This window comes from Echeneis naucrates, chromosome 15 (genome assembly GCF_900963305.1).
Source record: "Echeneis naucrates chromosome 15, fEcheNa1.1, whole genome shotgun sequence".
NCBI lineage: Eukaryota > Metazoa > Chordata > Actinopteri > Carangiformes > Echeneidae > Echeneis > Echeneis naucrates.
In genome coordinates this window covers 1,248,640-1,268,589 of record NC_042525.1, presented here as the reverse complement: position 1 = coordinate 1,268,589, position 19,950 = coordinate 1,248,640, and the positions used below count along the sequence as shown (strand labels likewise).

General features: G+C 45.5%; 3 protein-coding genes across 7 annotated transcripts; 2 read left to right on the top strand and 1 right to left on the bottom strand.

Moving 5' to 3' along the window:
- The first annotated feature begins 1,153 nt into the window (after positions 1–1,153).
- csgalnact2 (chondroitin sulfate N-acetylgalactosaminyltransferase 2) lies at positions 1,154–7,096 on the top strand. The gene is made up of 8 exons (XM_029520703.1): positions 1,154–1,270; positions 3,205–4,035; positions 4,118–4,334; positions 4,441–4,542; positions 4,624–4,802; positions 4,883–4,977; positions 5,054–5,135; positions 5,221–7,096. Exons 2-8 carry the CDS (start codon positions 3,381–3,383, stop codon positions 5,511–5,513), a joined length of 1,623 nt encoding a protein of 540 aa, XP_029376563.1. The 5' UTR covers positions 1,154–1,270; positions 3,205–3,380; the 3' UTR covers positions 5,514–7,096.
- On the bottom strand, positions 6,600–15,733 carry sec23ip (SEC23 interacting protein). Of its 2 annotated transcripts, XM_029520698.1 has the most exons (19): positions 15,518–15,733; positions 14,650–14,842; positions 12,719–13,224; positions 11,829–12,036; positions 11,545–11,738; positions 11,361–11,450; positions 11,143–11,263; positions 10,838–10,927; positions 10,610–10,751; positions 10,100–10,308; positions 9,911–10,008; positions 9,620–9,790; positions 9,211–9,306; positions 8,967–9,122; positions 8,742–8,897; positions 8,277–8,379; positions 7,544–7,726; positions 7,302–7,464; positions 6,600–7,054 (listed from the first exon to the last, which is right to left on the bottom strand). In XM_029520698.1, exons 3-19 carry the CDS (start codon positions 13,016–13,018, stop codon positions 6,973–6,975), a joined length of 2,562 nt encoding a protein of 853 aa, XP_029376558.1. In that variant the 5' UTR covers positions 13,019–13,224; positions 14,650–14,842; positions 15,518–15,733; the 3' UTR covers positions 6,600–6,972. The 2 variants fall into 2 exon arrangements, with proteins under 2 accessions (XP_029376558.1, XP_029376556.1); XM_029520696.1 differs by lacking the exons at positions 14,650–14,842; positions 15,518–15,733 and adding an exon at positions 13,674–13,974.
- On the top strand, positions 14,543–19,813 carry mcmbp (minichromosome maintenance complex binding protein). Of its 4 annotated transcripts, none has more exons than XM_029520702.1 (16): positions 14,543–14,739; positions 15,430–15,521; positions 15,607–15,747; positions 15,844–15,894; positions 15,966–16,058; positions 16,172–16,316; positions 16,694–16,821; positions 16,992–17,089; positions 17,170–17,354; positions 17,933–18,056; positions 18,137–18,254; positions 18,337–18,502; positions 18,597–18,730; positions 19,023–19,178; positions 19,252–19,340; positions 19,419–19,813. In XM_029520702.1, the coding sequence occupies exons 1-16, from the start codon at positions 14,682–14,684 to the stop codon at positions 19,543–19,545; spliced, it is 1,905 nt and encodes a 634-aa protein (XP_029376562.1). In that variant the 5' UTR covers positions 14,543–14,681; the 3' UTR covers positions 19,546–19,813. The 4 variants fall into 4 exon arrangements, with proteins under 4 accessions (XP_029376562.1, XP_029376560.1, XP_029376561.1 ...); XM_029520700.1 differs by having other exon boundaries at positions 14,544–14,739; positions 15,844–15,885; positions 15,969–16,058; positions 16,172–16,310; positions 17,170–17,342; XM_029520701.1 differs by having other exon boundaries at positions 14,544–14,739; positions 17,170–17,342.
- The last annotated feature ends 137 nt before the right edge of the window (positions 19,814–19,950 follow it).

Here is a 19,950-nt window from a genome sequence, read left to right as displayed (position 1 = left end):
TTAGTCTAGTTGGCATCTAGAGATGTTTATTTTTAAATCACTGTTAAATATTAGCAGTATTGGCACCGCTGTATACAGAAACCACTTCATGTGTAAATACTCAGTGTTTTGGAATCATGCTAATTTTTCCACCTTTTCCAGTTTCCACTGAGGTTCAGTTGGTCCCCACTCTGGTTTTCCTGTCAGTAAAGATCTTACATTGAAAAACTGAGGTAGAGATTTTCATTTCAGCATGTCAACTAAATTTAAGAGTAAATTCAGCAAGTTGATCGCTTAATCAGGTATTATTTAGACAGTCAGCCCATCCTCCATCTCTTCCATTATCAGGAATTTCATCTGGAAGACTAATGCGGCATTAAGAAGTTACCTGGAAAAATCTCCTTCTCAGCTCTGAGTCAGATGGTCGTCTCTTCAGTGACTGAGACTGAGTCTCATAGATATTTGTCAGTAAAGAAGGAAAAAACAAATGTTTCATGTTTCAAGTTTTGATTTAAAACAGTACAGAACTTTTTAATGCGTTATCAGTGAATGTATCAGCATTAATAGGAGGCTTTCTTTATCTTTTAGTTCAAGAAAACAAATAATAATAATAATAATAGAAAGATTATTTTGAGGTTTGTGTGACCTTCAAGAAGTGATTGTGTTAGTTGAGTGGGGGAAAGATGGAGCTTAAAAAACAGAATGATCAAATTTTGGTCAATCAGAACTGATGAAACTGTCTATAATCTGTAAATAAGACAAATAAGACGTTTTAGTTTATATATATTGTTCTCATGTTTCATTCTCTGAGTCTACCAGATTTCCTTTTTGGATCTGCACTGTTTATTCCAGCTGTTTCGAGAGAATGCATTCGCTTTTTTTCTCAAACATTAATAATAATAATAATAATAATAATAATAATAATAATAATAATAATAATAAAGGAGCCAATAAAAAGTTAGAAACATCTTGTACCTACTAAATTACTGACGTCATTGGATAAACCACCTGCTCCCTTTCATAGTTTTAATTTTTATGGTAATAATAATGAAAAATAAAATTTGGTAAAGTTGATGATTGTTTTTGTGTTTTTATGAAAACGGCGCTTTGGCGTGTTCGATGACGTCACCCCCCCTCCCACCCCTGTCATTGGCTGCGTGCGGACCGGAAGTACCGTCACTCCCCCTCGCCTCTGTGCTCCGTGGCATTCTGGACCCGAAGCTGCTCCGGCCAGTCGGACACCGAACCGGCGGCGGAACCGGCCGACAGGGATGGACGGAGACGGGGACAGGTGAGCGGCGGCCCGGGGAACATGAGAGCCGACGAACGGAAACTTTAACGGCCGTAAAAGCGACACGAAGGCAAAGGGACTCACCGAGCGACGCTAAGCTAGCAGCAGCACCGTGCTAACTTCCGGCCCCGACTTTTCAAATTACGTGACCGCCGGGTGTCGTATTTTAAAGACAGGCAGGCTGGAAATCACACATTTCTCATAAAAATTGGCAAAACAACTACAATATAACTTAAATGAGAGAATGATTCTCCATTCTGACAGAGTTTTTATCACAAAAATATCAGAGTTCAGAAAAAATGAAGGCCTCTGCTCTGATATTTGTGTTTAATGTCATAAAAAGGCAACAATTCAGTCTAATGTGTTTCTGCTCTGTCAAACCGGACCAGATCATTTTAATGAGAGTCATTCCTTCTGGGAACTACTCTCATATAACCCAGTTATTAGTGAAGTGAGCTCACTGGAAATAATGAGTGTGTGATGAATGAATGAGCAGTCTGAGTTTACTGCTCTCAGACAGGAGACATTCACACCAACATGTTTATAACATTTATTCATATAACAGAGTTACATCCAGGCTCTTTACATAGATGACAGGTCGACACCAAAGTGTGTCTGGAGTTATAAAGACAAGTCCCTCAGAGAGCAAACTTTTCTGTGGGGGGGCGCCGGGGGGAGAGGATACAGTGTGAAGAGGGGTCGATGTCTGATAGCACTCAATTAGTATGTAAAAATAGAAGAAGTGAGTGGAAATAAATAACAACTGAATGACCACAAAGCTGAAGTGCAATTCTGGTATGTTCAAAGTCCGTCTTGAGGATGTTTGTGGAATTTTTCTCAGAATGAAATGGATGTTACAGTGTAATCCAGAGAAATGCCCAAACCTGCAGTGATTTTTTTTTTTTTTGCATGTCACGTGTTGCAGAAGTTCAAGCTCTGGGAGGAAATGTATAAAAAGATCGTACACATATGACTTCCTTTTTAACTTTTGTTTTTTCCCCAGCTATCCCAAAGAGGAAAGTACAAGGTCATTTATTGGTACCTCTTTTTGTAATTAAAAAAGTTTAAATGCTGTAAACACCAGCTCAACATACCTTTTGTGTGTGTGTGTGTGTGTGTGTGTTTGTTTGTTTGTATTTGGCAGAAGGATTTGCCCCGTCTCATTTTCACATTTTCATTTTATCTGACTTCACTTTTCCTTCTAAGCAGAAAAACAATTTGACAACTAAAATTGGTTCTTGAAATATTGGAGTAATAATTTCCATCTCAGGTTTTCATAACATTTGTCTGGGGAGACTGAGCTGGATTATTTTGTGCACTGAGACTGGAGGTTTGTGTGACCTTCAAGAAGTGGTTGTGTTAGTTGAGTGGAGGAAAGATGGAGCAACTTTGGTCAGTCAGAACGGATGAAGAGGTTAGAAAACATCTTCTTTCTTTCTAAACATTTCTCTCTTTTTTATTCTGGTTCTGCAACATTTCCTTTTTGGAGCTTCACTGTTTATTCCGAGCTGTTTCGACAGGATGCGCTTTTATTTTGAAGAGGAGACTGTTTAAGCGGAAGTAAGCCTTTAGCCGCTAGATGGATTGGCGTGTACTGTTGTTAGCAAGAAGCTAACAGGAAGCTAATGGAAAACTAATGGGGAATTAACAGGGAGCTAACAGCCGTGAACCTGTGACTTATTTCCTTTCCGTCTTCCGATTGAAATGATTTTTTTTATTTAAAGTCTTGGCAGAAAGCGGAGACTCTTTGGAGACGTTTCTTTCACAAAATGGTTTCTAATTATTGGAGGAAATAGCTGGTTAATGGGTGGATGCTAACTGTTGTTGTGTGGTTAAACCCGTTTTTTTAAGACTTAAAGCAGGCTTCCGGAAGAGTAAACTGTTTTTTGTCTCATTGAGGATTTTTTTGTGTTTTTGTTCTTTTTTTTTCTCAGGTGATTGTGAAGAGGACTCCAACAGGACCAATGTATGAAGGCACTGATTCACTGGAGCCAAGAGCCGAGACCTTCCCAGTAAAATGACTGAAGCAGCCTCCAGGTCTGTGTGATGATGTGCAGAAACACACAGGAGGTGATGCAGACTTTGGCCCGATAGCTTGTATGTGAGCGTGATGCCCAGGCGGGGGTTGCCGCTCCAGGGCCGGGTCCGCTGGCTGTTCCTGGGGCTCTTCCTGCTGCTGGTGCTGCTGCTGTTCGCCTACCTGCTGGAGTGCACCCCTCCGGCAGATGTCAGCCTGGCTCTGCCCGGCCTGTCGGGGGAGGCCTATGGGAAGGAGTATTACCAGGCCCTGCTGCAGGAGCAGGAGGAGCGCCATCTAAACCGAGCTGCCAGCCTCAAGCGCCAGATCGCCCAGCTTAAGCAGGAGCTGCAGGAAATGAGCGAGAAGCTGAAGCTCCTGCAGGATAAGAAGGAGGTCTCCGGGACTGGACATGGGCTGACCGAGACGAAAGACCAAGAGCCGGGAGATCTGCTGGAGTATCTACACTCTCAGATTGACAAGGCTGAGGTCACTACGGGGGCGCGCCTGCCCAGCGAGTACGCCCTGGTGCCCTTCGAGAGCTTCACCTCATCCAAGGTGTATCAGCTGGAGATGGGCCTGACGCGGCACCCGGAGGAGAAACCTGTTCGCAGAGACCGCAGGGATGAGCTGGTGGAGGTCATCGAGGCTGCGCTGGATATTATCAACAACCCTGACGAGGAGGACGGTGTGGAGGACGATATGCCGATGCAGAGGCAAACCTACACGGAGGGCCACTTTACTGAGGGTGAGACCTTCCCCCACCCCGACACAGTGCTGGACAGGCACGCGTTTGACGTCTTCTCAGTGTATTTTCTTCTGTCTGGCAGGCCTGTACAGGACGGAGCGAGACAAAGGAACACTTTACGAGCTCTTCTTTGCCAAAGAGGATTCCAGCAGCTTCCGCCATGTGACGCTCTTCAGGCCTTTTGGTCCCTTGATGAAAGTCAGGAGCACATCTGTAGAAACATCAGGAATGATAATTAACATCATTGTGCCGCTGGCGGGCAGAGTGGAAACTTTCTCACAGTTCTTACACAACTTCAGGTGAGTAGAAACATGTTCTTGGCAAGTTGATCCAGTTTTTCATCTTTGCTGTGAAATTAGACGCAAATAAATTTGTCAAGTGGGTGATATGTGTGAATGTTTCCAGGGAGGTGTGCATACAGCAGGACAGACGAGTCCATCTCACCGTGGTTTATTTTGGGCAGGAAGGTCTACAGGAGGCGAGGTCATCTTTGGAAAAAATGTCCAGGTTTGTCTTCTTACTGAAAGATGGCTTTTTGTTTCCTCCTGCTGCTTTTTGTGTCTGACTTTTGGGTGAACATTTTGTCAGTGAGGAGAGTTTCTCCAATTACACTCTGATCCCGGTGGACGAGGAGTTCTCTCGAGGTCGCGGTCTGGACATCGGAGCCCACGCCTGGAAGAAAGGTGACGTCCTAATGTTCTTCTGTGATGTCGACATCCATTTTACTCCGGAGTTCCTCAACACCTGTCGCCTCAACGCTGCACAGAGTAAGTTCCACCGTGTTGTTTATCAAATTCTTAAAATGTATAGACTGAATTTGGGCTGAAACGTGTCTCTGTGCTTAAAGACAAGAAAGTCTTCTACCCGGTGGTGTTCAGTCTGTACAATCCTGCCATAGTCTACGGAAACTTGGAGCTGGCTCCAGCCACTGAACTGCAACTGGTAAGGTTCTCTGATCAGCGTCTTTATTTTCCTGAAACCTCATTCGACATGTACGTGATGATGTTCTCTCAAATAGATTCACAAAAAAGATGCTGGATTCTGGAGAGATTTTGGATTCGGTATGACGTGTCAGTATCGCTCAGACTTCCTAAATATTGGTAAGTCCTGATGATTTCTACAAAAAAAAAAAAAACAGCAGTCACAAACAGATTTTGTTAGTGTAAACGGGTTTTATTCCTCCAGGAGGGTTTGACCTGGAGGTGAAAGGTTGGGGTGTGGAAGACGTCCACTTGTACAGGAAGTATCTTCGGAGCGACCTGATAGTGATCAGGACTCCGGTCTCTAGCCTTTTCCACCTTTGGCACGAGAAGCAGTGCGCGGACGAGCTGACGCCGGAGCAGTACCGCATGTGCATCCAGTCCAAAGCCATGAACGAGGCCTCCCACTCCCACCTCGGCATGCTGGTTTTCCGCGAGGAGATCGAGGCTCACCTGCGCAAACAGGCCTTCAAGACTCAGAGCAAAACCGAGGACTGAGCGTCAACGGCGACGTCCACCGCTGAGATGCAGAGGTGCCGACATTATTACAGCTAAGACATGTTTACACGGATTCTTCTGCATTTCACCGCACAGCTGTAGACAAATGAATGTAAAAAACGAACAGTCAATGTAAAATAAGTTGCTGACGAGCTACAGCAGAATCAAACACAAGCAAATGTAACCTGCTGCAGAAGTTCCACATGCAGGACTGAAATCTCCTGCATTCCGGTTGTTAGTTTTCATCTGACTGAACATGCAGTTATTAATCTTTTAGTCATCATCGTACCTGCTTCAAACTGATAATTTGTCTTCCAAAACATGAGACAAAGTGAAGCATCAGTGTTTAAATTGTCTATTTTAACATCTTAATGAGAGAACAAATGATTCACTTAATGTTGACAAGAAGAACAGAAACAAGCTGCACTTTCTCAAAATAGAAGAAAAACCAGTACGTTTCTTTAGATAAAAGCAATTTCTCACTTTATTCAGTATGCTAGTTGTTTATAGAGCCGCTCTGTTCTGTTTGTATTATGTGTATATATTTGTATGAGTTGGCATTGTGGTTAAAAAAAGGGACCTTTTGTGTGTTTTTGAAGTGATGAGTCAGTTGCTTTGTTCTTCTGATGGTTTTCGGAGTCCGTCGAGGAAAGTTCTGTTTCCGGTCCGAGCTACGATATCAAGAGCAGTATTAAAGTCCAAATAACAGACCGTCGTCTCGGCCCGTGGAAACGCTGGGCTGAGATCGAATGTTACCGCCACTAATTTTTCTAAATATTCCTTTTGTTTCATACAGGTGTCTTGAAAACTTTTGTCGTACGTGCCTACATGCTTTAAGTGACAGAAACATTGAGGTCGCTGCCGGCGTGTTAAAACGTGATGTTGCAGCTGTAGATCAGGGCAGGAAATGCTTTATTTTCCTCACAAAAAGAAAACTGATAGTTTTTTTGCGTCTCATCTCGGACTGTAATTATTTTTGAATCAACTTAAACATTTTTTCGTAGCTAGTCTTGACGTCTCCTCGAGCTGCAGGTGAAATATCTAAACATCATCTCTCATTTCACAACAACTCAAACACAAAATGTTCAAGGAATTGATTTATTTTGACATTTTGTCCATGAAATAAAAGCTCCAGAAAGCTGCATCGACTGCTGCTTTGTTATTTCTGCTGTTTGCAGTTGATGTAATGATACATATGTTCAGTAAACTTTGATAATTTATACTATAAAAATGTTATATCAAACTCGTCAAATGTGTTTGAATCAACTATCTCATTTGCATGTTTCTTAATTTAAGACAAATGGCATAATACAATTGTATTATTCATCTGTGTACAATAAACTACATGAATAGAAAATAAGAGAGAGAGAGGGAAGGGGGGAAAAAAAAAAAAAATCCAGAACTGACATGAAATAAACCAAAAGGTGAAGGGCTCATTTTCAGCTCGTTTACTTCCGTGTTAATGTGTGATCTGCTCTGGATGGATCCCCATGTTGCTGTAGATTTCTTTGAGGAGCAGCAGAGCGGTGTCTTCAGATTGCCTGCAGAAGAACAAACCAGTTAAAATGGGAACTTCAGAAGAAACATTCGTTTGATATCAAACTGTTTCACAAAGAGATTTTTCTAAAAGGCAATTTTTAACCCTTTAAACAGAAATAGTGACTAATTACAACTTTGAATTAGATAAATTAATAATTTTCTCTCACATTGACGGCTAAAATGTTGAATCCAGGCTGTGAGCTGGACTTGATTTAGACTTTAGTGGCAGAATGTCAGGAAGTGCGTTACCAGTAGCAGAGGTGACTCTGGAGGGCGAACAGATACTCGTTGAAGCTCTCGATGGGTTTCTCCTGCAGGACGTAGTCGATTCGGTTCCCTCCGTTCAGCATCCCGACCTTCACCTGAGGCTCCTCCTCTTTCTGGGGTTCGGGGCTTTCTGGGATTTTGTGCTCTGTGATGAATCAGGATGGAACTGAGTCATGTCAGACAATCAAGGAATAAAGACCTGGAGAAGAGTCTCGGACGCTCACCTTCCTCCGCCTGCTTCTCCTCCTCTTCAATCTGATTGGCCACGATGGCCAGCTGAGCCTGAAGCTGGGCCGACGACGTGTGAGCGCGAGCGAAGTCGTTGAGCGTCTGCCAGGCGGTTTTCAGGGAGCTGATGAATCCCTGTTTCAGGTCTGATCCCATCCGGGACAGAGACTCCTTCAGCTCTGCAGCACAGACACGTCCATCGTTTACACACAGTAAGAAAAAACAACAACAGGAAGTGAGCAAACGAGGTAGGAACGCTGAAAGGGAATAAATCCAAAAATAAAATGATAGAATTAAAGTACAGAACAAAGAATACTTATAAATAACAAATAAATAACTGAATTAAACACCAGAATAAAGAGGTCATCTTTGAGTTTGCTTCTAAAAAATATCAAACTTTGAACTAAAACCATCAGGATCTTAATGAACCCGTAAAAAGATCTGAGGAAGAAGTGGAACGTGAATTCTCTGTTTGGTGTCCATCAGCAAAACTGCAGCACACTTTTGGAGCTGTTGTAACTTCTTTAAGAGTCGATATGTTCATAATTAATAAGTGCCAAACTTTTGCTCTTTCTAAATGATCTTTATATAACAATCAGTTGAAATTTCTACCTGACAAAGATTTTTACTTATTGATGGGTTTTTTTTCTGCCTGTCCGTCGGACGACCTACAAGGACTGTGCTGAGGACGCCGTGTGGACAAAAAGCAGCATGGCAGCAGAAGTTTACCCAGATGAAGCCTCTTCCTTCCTTTGTGATGAGGGATCAGAACAGGCTTCAAGTCCAAGTCCGGATGTATCATGGGCTCGATCCTGTAGGCCACCGGGTCCAGCTGAAAGAGGCACCGAACCATCAGAGAGAAAATCACATTTTTCACATAAACGTGATTTAGGTTTTTAGATATTGGTGTTAACGCAAACAGTTTTAACAAAACAAAGAAGATATGACTGTAATAAAATATATTTCTTCATTACTTTTACTTGAAAATAATCACAAAGCCATTTTAGACAATATTAAATACATTGATCAATAAATACACTGAACTGAGCGAAAGTATAATAATATAAATAGAAATAAGACTTTTCTTATTTAATTCAGGGGATTATGACTTTAACTCTCAAATGTGTTGGTGTAGATGACATTTCCTCGTTAAGGGAAGCTTCAGGAGCTGTAGAAGCCGTAGAAGCTACATACCGGATGGTAGATATTGAAGAATCGTTTGCACGTGGGCAGCTGATACGTCTCTTCAATCTTCTCGAGCCCCCGCACTGTCAGGAACATCCCGATCGGAGAGCCCAGAGCGAAGAAACTCACTGGCTCAAAGTCCAGAGCATGATAAACCACAGACACCTGCAGGACAACTTATTACTGAACGCCAACATCTGGAACACCTGGAGCGTGAGCCCTCTTTATGTTTACCTGTCCAGTACCAACTTCGAAGTAATTGTAGTTGACGTGGACTGAAGTGCTGCCCACAGGAAGCTTCTTCACAGCGAGATCGGGACGAGCTTCAGCTGCAGGCGGGGCTTCGGCCGGACTGACCTCTTTGACCTCGGCCTTCTTCTCCCGGGCGGCCTGACGTCATGAAAAGACAAAAAAAAGGCTGATGTCCGTCATCACCAGCAATTTTCAAGCTGCACAAACCGTCCAGAGACAAACCTACCTGCCTATTCACTCGTTCTTTCACAAACTTGGTGATCTTCTTCCTGGGGCCGAGGGGGATCCCCATCTCCTTCAGGTCCTCAATGGTGCACATCAGCTGAAAGGAGAGCAGGAACAGAGCTCAGTGAACACTGCCCACCTGTGGTGCTGCTGCAGAAGTGCTTTATGCTGACAGTCAGGCTGCTGGTTAAAATCCAACCTTCATCAGATCTAATTTCAGCTTTAATCAACTCTGAACTGAACTGAGTGATGTCACTTGTCGGTCTGTGAGATGATGTTTACAGTTTTTAAGTTATTCATCGGCCATCTTGGTTTTTCCAGCCAGTAGAAAGCATAAATGGAGGAGAAGGCGGAGCTGACCTGCTATCTGCTACCTGCTTTCTTGACACATTAACAGGAATGAAACGTACAAAAGATTCAATATCAATCTTCTCTTCATCAAAGGTGCTCTTGTACTCAGACAGGCCCAGATGCTCCAGCACAGCAGAAAGATCCTCAAACTCCTCTCCGTCTTCTTTGGCCTCCTCTTCTACAGGAGGCGGGCTGGCAGCGTTGTTGCTCTGTGGTACAGGAGCTGGTGCCTGATTGGACAATCACAGATGTAGAGGAACTTTATTTATTTTTTACATTTGAAAATCTGATTAGCAGGATATCAGATCACACAGATGTTGCTGCACATCTTCAGTGAACAGGTGTCTGACCTGTTTAGTGTCTCCGTTCGAAGTCGGCATGAGAGGTGTGGCCAGAGCACCAGAGCCGTTCTTCTGATTGGACAGCAGGTCGAAGAGAATCAGGGAACCTGCGAGGGCGAAGGAGGGAAATGACGCAACACGTGAAAAACAGAAGAATGACACCAGAGACGCTACTGAAGCTTCTGAACAGTTTGATACCTAAACTGTGTCCCGCCACAGACATTCCTCCTCTGTAGTCAGGGTTCCTCTTCATGAACAGAGCGCAGAGTCGGTTAATCTCCAGAGCGACCGTGTCCATGATGGTCTGGCAGTAAGTGGGACTGTTGTAGAAAAGCACATCTAACAGGGTCTCATTTGTAAAGTGACGTAAGCGTCCAGTACTGGGCAAGGTGATCTTCTTTATCCTCCTACAGAGAGACATCAGACAATAATTCATAAAATAAGTTAATAAGTTAAATACATTTTTATTATTTTAGAAATGCTTTCATCAGAGATCCAAATAAGTGTTCATCAGCAGCTGAAACTAGTCCCCATCAAAAGCTGAGCAATCTCCTTTCAGGAGAAAACAGAGTTCTTTGATGATGATATCAATATATTAGTTTGGATCTCTGAACGTGAGGGATTGTTTGTCTGCAGATTAAACTTTCTGGAAAATATATCCAGAAATTTTGAGCACAAGTCAAAATTCAGTCAGGACTAAATCCTCACCTGTCCACCCCCGTGGCGTCTCCGTGTAGAGCCTTGTACCACTGGACAGGCAGGAACTCCACCCTGCTGATGGCATGCTCATCCATCGATTTCTTAAAGTGACTGTGCAGCAGCTTCAGGGACACGTTACGGAAGTCGTCCACTGAAACATGAAGGATTTGAAGTCATAAGAATGTCACCAGGGAGGCCCCGCCCACTCAAGGCATCCAAAACTGTCACCGCACTCACCGCACTCGACCATGCTCCTAAACCTGAGGTCGCACACAGGACCGATTCCATGAACCATGAACACCAGATGATCCACTTTGGGCAGTTCGCCTGGGAAACACGATGAAGTGCTGAATTATTCCGCAAAGATCTACACAACACAGCTGATGAAAGTGAAATGGTTTCATTTCTATTTAAACACACCGTCTGTGTGACATATTTTATGAGCTTCCTGCCTGAATCACTGAGATTACATGGGGGGGGTCTAATGTTATACAATAAAACCTGCGCTTTATGACTTCATTTTAAAAGAGGAGCTTTTGTACCATCAGGCACTTCGTCATGGTCATCATCGATCCCTCTCTTCACCACTCGGGGCCGGGTCTGCCCATCTGGAGTCGTGCCCCATTCATCTGGGATGGAAGACGGCTGAAATTGCACAATCACCTACGATGGGGGGGCAAAGACAGCCATTACCACCATTCGTTGATTAAATGGTTGAGATGTGATCATCCCACTGAACCCTAATCAGAGAAATACTCACCTTTGGATTGTGCATGACGATAGTCTCTCCTGATGGGAACTCCAGTCTGCGGTGCCACTGGTTGGTCGATACGGCTTTCTTATATTCTGTCTGGGGGTGAAGACGAAGGACACATTTAATATATAAACTTATAAAGAAATTTCTGAGTGGAAGCAGCGCTCTAATAAAAGGTTTGTGAACAAACCTCAAGCTTGTCGCTGAACTCCTCAGAATACGGGATGAAGCGACTGTCGGTGTCTCCTTTGAAGAACCAGGTGCAGCGTCGGACCTCCGTAGGCTCCTCCTCCCAGTACACTGCAGTCCGCCTGCGGTCGTAGAGCTGCACGTCGTAACGCCCGCCATCTGTTCGCACAATCACATTTTCTGGGTCTGGCTGAACTGGAGGAACAAAAAGAAGAAAAAAGGCCACAGCAGCTTTAATGTAGCTCTCAGCAAACATTCACTGTAGAGGTTCAGGCGTCTTCATACCTGAGTTGTACGTCTCCTCCAGCTGAAGGGAGTCAATGATACTGAAAGGAAGCCAGATGCTTTTCGACTCCACCTGTTTGCAGTAGAACCAGTGAGGCTGAACAGGTTCGTAGACATTATAGTTGTATGCCATCATTGGACCAGCAGGGACCATCGCTCCAGCAGTGGTGGCTGCAGGTGGAGGTGCTTGAATCTGCATGGGAGGAGGCTGAAGATAGAAAAGAGACAATCCTGAATATAAACTTTCTCTTTAATAACAATAGCATTTAGGACGTAGCTGGTGCTCATTAATCTAACAAGTTCATCAATTATCTGACGAAGAAAATAAACAACTCTGAGAAAGAAGGCTGTCATATATTCAGATCTTCATTTTAGAGCTCTTGTGTGGCTCGTTTCCAAATCTGTGTTTTATCACCTGAAACCTTTTGTTGAAGTGTGACTGCTTCTCTCTCTGAGTGACCCCGGTAAACTGATGTATACTTTTACATCCAGCAGACTTGACTGTTGTACTAATCTATCTGATCTGCACAAAAATATTCTGAAACAGCTTCAGCAATTTCAGAATTCTGCTGCAAACCAGGACAAGAGGGCGAGAACACATTACAGTGTCGATGGGTTTTTAAAGCACTTAATGCTCTTGCACCATCATATATGTCCCACCTGTTCACACTATATAAAGCATTATGGCTCTTTGGGCCAGTTGTTCCAGAGCAAGACGAGGACCTGAGAGCAGCAGGAGGTGTGGAAACTTTTAAAAGTAAAATCAAACCCTTCCTCTTCAGCCTGCCTTTTAATTTTTCAGATTTTATTTGGTTGACTTATGTTGTTGTGATATTGATGTTTTACCTTGATCTGCACTAATAAAGTTTGACTGAATTTGATGTGTGTACCTTTGTGAATGTGGGTCCTGACAGCTGGAATGTCTGTGGCGCAGAGCTGAGAGAGTACGGGTTCTGTTGAGGTGTGTGAGTTGGCGGCAGGATCTCTGGAGCTGGAATATATGGGCTGGCTCTGCTGCTGGTGGGGGTGTGTCTGTAGGGGTTATGACTATGGGGCTGCATCTGTGGAGGTGGTGGGGTCATCGCGGCGGGAGGTGGAGTGTGACGTCCCATGGGGCTCTGGTAAACGGCACTGCTGAACGCCGGAGGAGCGGCGTTGACCTGTGAGCCTGCCGCTGGCGGTGGAGCCATGCTGATGCTGCTGGGAACAGACACTGGGCCTGCTGATGTCAGAGCCGCTGACAGGGCCGGAGGCGGAAATGGCGATTGGCCGATGGATGCAAATGGATCACTGCTGGTTACAGGGCTGGCAAAGTAGTTAAATGTGGAGGGGGGTGGTCCGTTCCCAGAGGTCTGACCTAGGAAGCTGTCTTCTTCTCCCACATCAGTGGAATCATCTGATGGACGTCAACACAGAGGAAAACTTACACACCTACAACACACCTGAAACACTCAGACACTAAGTAACGGAAACAGTGATGTTTCTATCTATTATGAGTTATATTTCAGTGTATCTCGACCCCATTGGACCAGATCCAGAATCCAAACTACTGCACTGGACTGTATTATCACAGAGAGACCAAAAGCTCATTAACCAAATTTCATCTTTTTTGTAACACTGCACTGTTTTAATAACAGTGTGACTTTATGTTCTGCTCTTCCTGTCACTGTGTGTGTCATCACCACAGAGACCTGACTGAACTTTCTTTGAGTTTCGGTTTTGTTTTTGTTTTTTTCAGCAGATAAACAGCTGACAGCAGCCCGTTAGCTGCACCACCAGCTAACAGGCTAACTAGCTTAGCCTGCTAATGACGGAGCTAACGTTCGGACTCCCCACCCGCCTCACCTCCTGACAGCACCGCCGGACCTCCGGCCTGACTCACGGGCATGAACGGCAGGTTGAAGCTGAACTCCGGAGCGGCGCTGAACAGTAAATTAGCGCCGGAATTAGCCACATTGTTGTTTTTTCTATCTGCCATCTTCTCAGATTTACACGTAGCCACTACCGGAGCTGGCCGCTTTAGCCCCGCCCACCCGGATGTGATGGTTCCGTATTGCGTCCTCAACGTGATGACACAAAGGAACAGCACAGCACGTCGTTTGGCGATCTACGGAAGCCGCACAGGAACGTATGATTCGAAGGCGGAAGTTCGTTTCAGCTTCGACTTCCGCGTCGAAGATCGAAGGAAATTTAACTGAAGTCAATAAATCAATCAATAAAATGATAAAACAAGCATTTATTGACTTTTTTTTTAGTTATTCCGAAAAGGCTGGCGATTCCGTGAAAACATTTAAAAGACCAGTCTAAACCACATCAGACCTGATGAATTCTGCCACCTCTGATTCTACAGCTTTAGTTAAAACCTGCCATCTCTGATTCTACAGATTTAAATAAATCCTGCCATCTCTGATTCTACAGCTTTAAATAAAACTCCCATTAACTCCGGAGTCTGAGGGAAACTTCACTTCTTCGTTGGTACAAAATCCGGCAGCGTCTGTCGGTGCTGCCCCCTGCAGACCGCAGAGACAATGTGACGTCTGATCCGTTCAGATGAGATGAAAACAAGAAAACCTTTTTTTGTTTTCTCTCCTCTCAACTCCACCGACCTCAAATTAAAATCAAACAGCCACAAACCGGCGTCAGTGGAGCGGCCGGACCGATGTCTCCGCTCGCCGGCAGCTCCTGGTGAGGGAAACGAACCGCCTCAGCTCTTCCGCCGCTGACGCAAATTTCCCGCCCTGACTCCTCTGACCGTGTGTGTGTGTGTGTGTTTGTTTGTGTGGTCAAAGTCAACAAACCGGTGTTTTCTCGGAGGTCTTACCGGGAAATCTGTACAGCTGCTGCCGGCCGAAGATGCCCTCCACCCCAGACTGGATCAACGAACCCCTGGCTGTCGTTCAGGGACTATTCGGTAAGAGCCGGACCGGAACTTCTCCGTCTGACGGCGGACCTAGCTCGTTAGCTTCATGGCTAACTGCCATGCTAACTCCGGCCGTCACACTCTGATCCAACTCCTCAAAAACAAACAAACGAAAACACAAACAAGTCGCTTCGGCTTTTAACCGACAAGCCCGCCCTTCTGCTGCCGGAACACACGCTCGTATTTCGGGCAGATAAAACAAAGGGGTCCCCCCCCCCCCCCTTCCCCCTTCACGCTGCGCGGTTTGAACTTGAAGGCAGCATGCTGCGTTCAAGAACCCTTGAAGTGTTCAGAAGTCCTTTAAAGTTTCACTCCTTTGAACGCACCTCAGATGTAGATTTATGATGCATTTATGGCCCAAAACGGAGTGTTTGAAAGATTGTGTTTATTTATATGATTATTAAAAATGGATAAAATACCTTAAAGCTGTAATTACTGTAAATCCTCACTGTGACATAAATAAAGATGATGTAATTCAGGTTACATTGAAATTCATTCCAGCTGAATAATTTTTCCAGTTTATCGCAGAAACACTTAAAGTCCCATGTCTCAGTAAAGTTGATGTAATTTAGTTAAATGTAATGTTCTAAATAATCTGATCAGTTAATACTCTCAACAATTATCACTAATGAAATGATGCATGTGTTGATTATTATTATTTTTTTTTTTGCTTTAATTTAGCATCATCCCAGAATGGTCCGAGCTCAGAATGGGAGGCCAAAGCGGTCGAGTTCTTCAAGGATCGGCTGAAGGAGAAGGATGCTCATACCTGGGTAAAGCAGCTCTGAGCTACTCTAAGATGCCTGGAAAGACATCAGCGTCTCAGCCGGTTTCAGCTGTGCCTTTGTTTTGCTGCAGGTCCCGTCTTTGAACGATGTCCCTCTGCACTACCTGAAGCCCAACAGCCTGGTGAAGTTTCGTTGTTTAATCCAGGACATGTTCGACCCAGAGTTCTACATGGGAGTGTACGAGACCGCCGATCCGGCTACAAAGACTAAAGTAGGTTCCTGCTCCGCCGCTGGCAGCTGTTTGCATATCATGACATGCTAGATGTCACATCATCGTCGTCTGATTTCACTGTCTGTCCATCTACAGGAGCTGCGATGTGGGAAGTACAGAGACGTGACAGAATGTGGGGTACGTCAGCTGCTGCTCAGTCAAATTAGGCACCAGTAATGCACAACAATAGTGAGAATTCTGACTCATGAATTTCCCTCCAGGTGGATTATAACTCCAGAAACACTGTGACTGCAGAGAGGCAGACTTTCTACTGTGTGCCAATCCCTGGAGAAAACGCCTGGGTGAAAGACATATCCTGAGCATGGATAAATGGCTAGACACACATTGTATCACCTGTCATTGGGCGTGTATATATATCTCAGTACTGCCCCCCCCCCCCCAGTTGTCCTTAACTCTGTTGCACAGCTACGCTGGCTCCAGCCAAGCCAGGGTGGTTCCTTCCACCTCGTACGCCCCGAGCAGACAGAAACGAAGCTACGAGGAAGACGATGAAGGCGACGACATGGACACTCAGCCGCAGAAACAGAGAGAGCCTCATTCAGGTCAGTGCTTCCTGAAAAGGGTAGATAAGAAAACATGCAAAACCGAAGAGTCAACCATCTGTTTGAGTGCTTATCAAAGTGTTTTAAGAGACGCATTTCCCTTTCCCCTGTGGATGTTTTGCATGAATGCAAATTCATCAGATGATGAGGTCCATTTAGTATCTATGTAAAGTTTTCAGCCACATCTCGTGACCTTAATCAGTGAATGGAGTTCAGCTTTTTATTCAGAGCTCTTAAAAGGTTAACTTCAAGTTGTGCACTTTTTGATTGAAACTTCTAGGGTTACTCTACACAAGTTAGAGTTCACTCCCTGGTTGTTCTGTTGTGAATGAATTAAACTCAGACTCTTTGGCCTCTTGTTTCAGGTCCTCACAGTCCGGCAGATCAACATGGAAACGGCGACTGTAAGCGGCTGGAGACTGAAGCGCCGTCCAGCCAGGTGGGGTCGGCCTCTCATCTCGACCTCAACTTCCCGCTGCCAGGAGAGAAAGGCCCTTCCTGCTTAGTGAAGGTGAGTTTTTTTAAGGTCATTCTTCACACCCTGTTCTGCCTTTATTCAAAACAGGAAGAACCATCAGGAGGAATAACAGCTCTGAAGACAGAGTTGTTTTTTTTAAGTCCAGGGCTAATAGCCTCTCTTCCATCATTGTTGTGTTTTTTTTCCATGTTTGTTGTTTGCAGGTCTACGAGGACTGGGACAGCTTCAAACTGAACGACACGCTGGAGGTCTACGGGATCTTGTCAGTCAGTCCCGCCCTCAGCGCTCTGGCCGACGAGAAGTAAGGCACGTTTGTTTGTTGGGTTGATTTTTTTTCCCTCCTCTGTGACGTGTCCACTCATTCTGGGTCTGTCCACACAGAGACGCCTCCTCGTCCTTCCTGGACCCCAGCGAGTCCATGGAGACGGCGGAGGAGCAGAGAGTGCACAGCCCGCCCGCCTCGCTCGTCCCTCGCCTCCACATGCTGTATGCCAAGATGCTGCGGCACAACAACCCCCTGCTGCCCTCCGTCCCCTTGGAGGACAACAGCGCCTGTAAGGAGGAGCGTGACAGTGATGGATTCAGATTTGTCTTTTTCCATGTCCAGACTCGGATCCTTATTACATCACTGCAGCTGCAGCTCCGATGCCAATGAGCTCAGCTGCAGCTCATCTGCTAACTAACTGATGTTGTTTTGATGTCCAACAGTTTGTCTTCTAAACAGAGACATTCTGCTTTTTAACTGCTGGAAGCCACAAGTGTTTGTTTTCCTTCTGTGAACACGTGTTGTTGACTCAAAAAGGCCAGAAATCCTCATAAAGTATCCAGACAGACTGTCTGAGCAGAAAGAAAGGCTGGAAAAAGTCAAAAATCATCATTTCCTGAAGCCCTCCGGTCGATGAGCTCTCACATGATTTTAGAGAGAGAATGAGGGTTTCTGCAGAGATTACAAAACAGCAGCTGACAAACCAACAACGCAGTCTGCTGGTCCAACACAGTCACATTCTGCTTCACACAACACGAAAACAAAGTCAAATCTTTACAAGTGAAAGATATCAAAAATCTAAGGTGGTTTTTTTTCCATGGTTGGTTGGTTGTAGGAAATGAATGAAAGTAATTTAAACTTCCTGTCGTCTGTCCTCAGTTTTGTCTTCGACGCTGAGGGACATGCCTTCTGTCAGGACGGAGCTGCTCTCGTTCTTCACCCACGTCCTTCTGGGAGACGCTCTGGCTGCAGAGTATCTCATCCTGCATCTCATTTCTACAGTGTATGTGTCAGAGGAGGTCCAACCTTCAGGAGAAGCTTTAGGAACCTTCCCACTCTGACATGTGTTCCTGTTTTTTGCAGATATTCTCGGCGGGACGTTCTCCCTCTGGGGAAGTTCACTTTGAACCTGAGCGGCTGCCCGACAGCCGCCTCGTTCACGGAGCGTCTGTACCGGATCATCCAGCAGCTCGTCCCCTCTGTGGGTGGCCTCTCCTCCGGTCAGTGTGTGGCTTTTTTCTGGTTACAGCGACAGACGTTCACAGTGTTTCTCCCCTCCTCAGTCGTTCTATCTGGGAATGAGCCTCCAGAACATGAACCGGATGCGTCTGGTTCCAAAGAAGGACTACGTGGCAAACCGGCTAGTGAGTGGCGTCCTGCAGCTGGCCAGCAACACCTCTCTGTTCCTGGATGAGACCCAGCTGGAGCCGGGGCAGCTCGACCCAACAGGTGGGGCACCGCCAGGGGGCGACACTGAGCAGACACACTGCAGTTAATGCCCCCCCCCCCCAGCACTCAGGTTGTGTTGCTGTTTGTGTTGCAGGTGTGAGTAACGTGACGGCTCTGGGGAACCTGATCTCCTGGCAGAAGGTGGATTATGACTTTAACTACCATCAGATGGAATTCTCCTGCAGTATTAACGTGCTCATTGCGTCTGAGGGGAGATCTCTGCTACCGGTGAGGACAGATAGCCAGCCAATCAATCAATAAAATAAAAACCCCGCCCTGCCCCCTCCCGCCTGATGAAGAGGTGTCAGGTTTCCGTCCCCCCCTCCCAGCTGGGGTGTCACCCGGCTGTGATCAGCTGGAAGAATGTGCTGTGTGCTATTCTTGTGTGTTGGGCTGAGGGGTTGCCATGGCGGCAGTGCAGGAACAATCCTGAGGGAGGCGTCTATCAGTCCGCCAGGGAGGGGCAGAGCGCCACACACACACACACACTCCCTGATGTCGTGTCTCTCTGATGTTTCAGTCGGACTGTCAGGTCCACCTTCAGTCTCAGGTGCCCCCCCCCCACATGGAGGACTATATGAGCAGCATCCCCCTCACAGCTCAGCTCAACAAACTCCGCCTCTACCTGAGCGTGGCCCGGCTGCTGGACTACAGCATCTCTGATGAGGTGACCAAGGTGAGTCCTGAACTGTCTGTCCTCTGTCCCCTGTCTGTCTGTCCTTTAACCGTCTGTCCTCTGGTGTCCTCAGTCAGTTGAGGATGACTTTGTGGACATGAGGAAGGACGACCCCCAGAGTGTCTCAGCTGATGACCTCCACAGGATGCTGGTTGTTGCGAGGTGAGTTAATCAGCAGGAAAGAAACATTTTGTCTCTGAGGCCGAGGCGGTGTGAGTTGGACTGTGTCTCTGTCTGCAGGTTGTTGTCCCTCAGCCTGGGACAGACGTCTCTGTCCAGAGACAGCTGGCACAGAGCTAAACACATGGAGGAGCTTCGCCGGAGCCGAGTGGAGCAGCACAAGAGCGTCAACGGCAACGAGCCGTGAGGGCGAAGAGGCGGCCTCTGTTTTTCTTTTTGATACTAAAAAAAACAAAAGAATTTGTAATAAAGATGTTTTTCATATTCTGTAGATTTCCTGTTGTGTTCTGCTTTTTTGCCTTGACTTCCTGCCAACAGGCTGTAGTTGTATATTTAGGAACATCTCAGCGTGTTGTTGCCTTAAAACCAGTTTCAGTGTTACCGCAGACCAAATCAACTTTATTTTTATTGTATGTATGTAAATAAAAATCACGAGGTCCTGGAGGATCATTCCACATGGTGCAGTTTGTTCTTCTACAGCATCCACAAAACTATTCCTTCCAAAAATTACAAATCCAAAACAAAAGTTTTTAGTTCCCAATTTTTATGAACTTCAATAGTCCACTGTTGTTAAAACTGTTGGACATGTCAA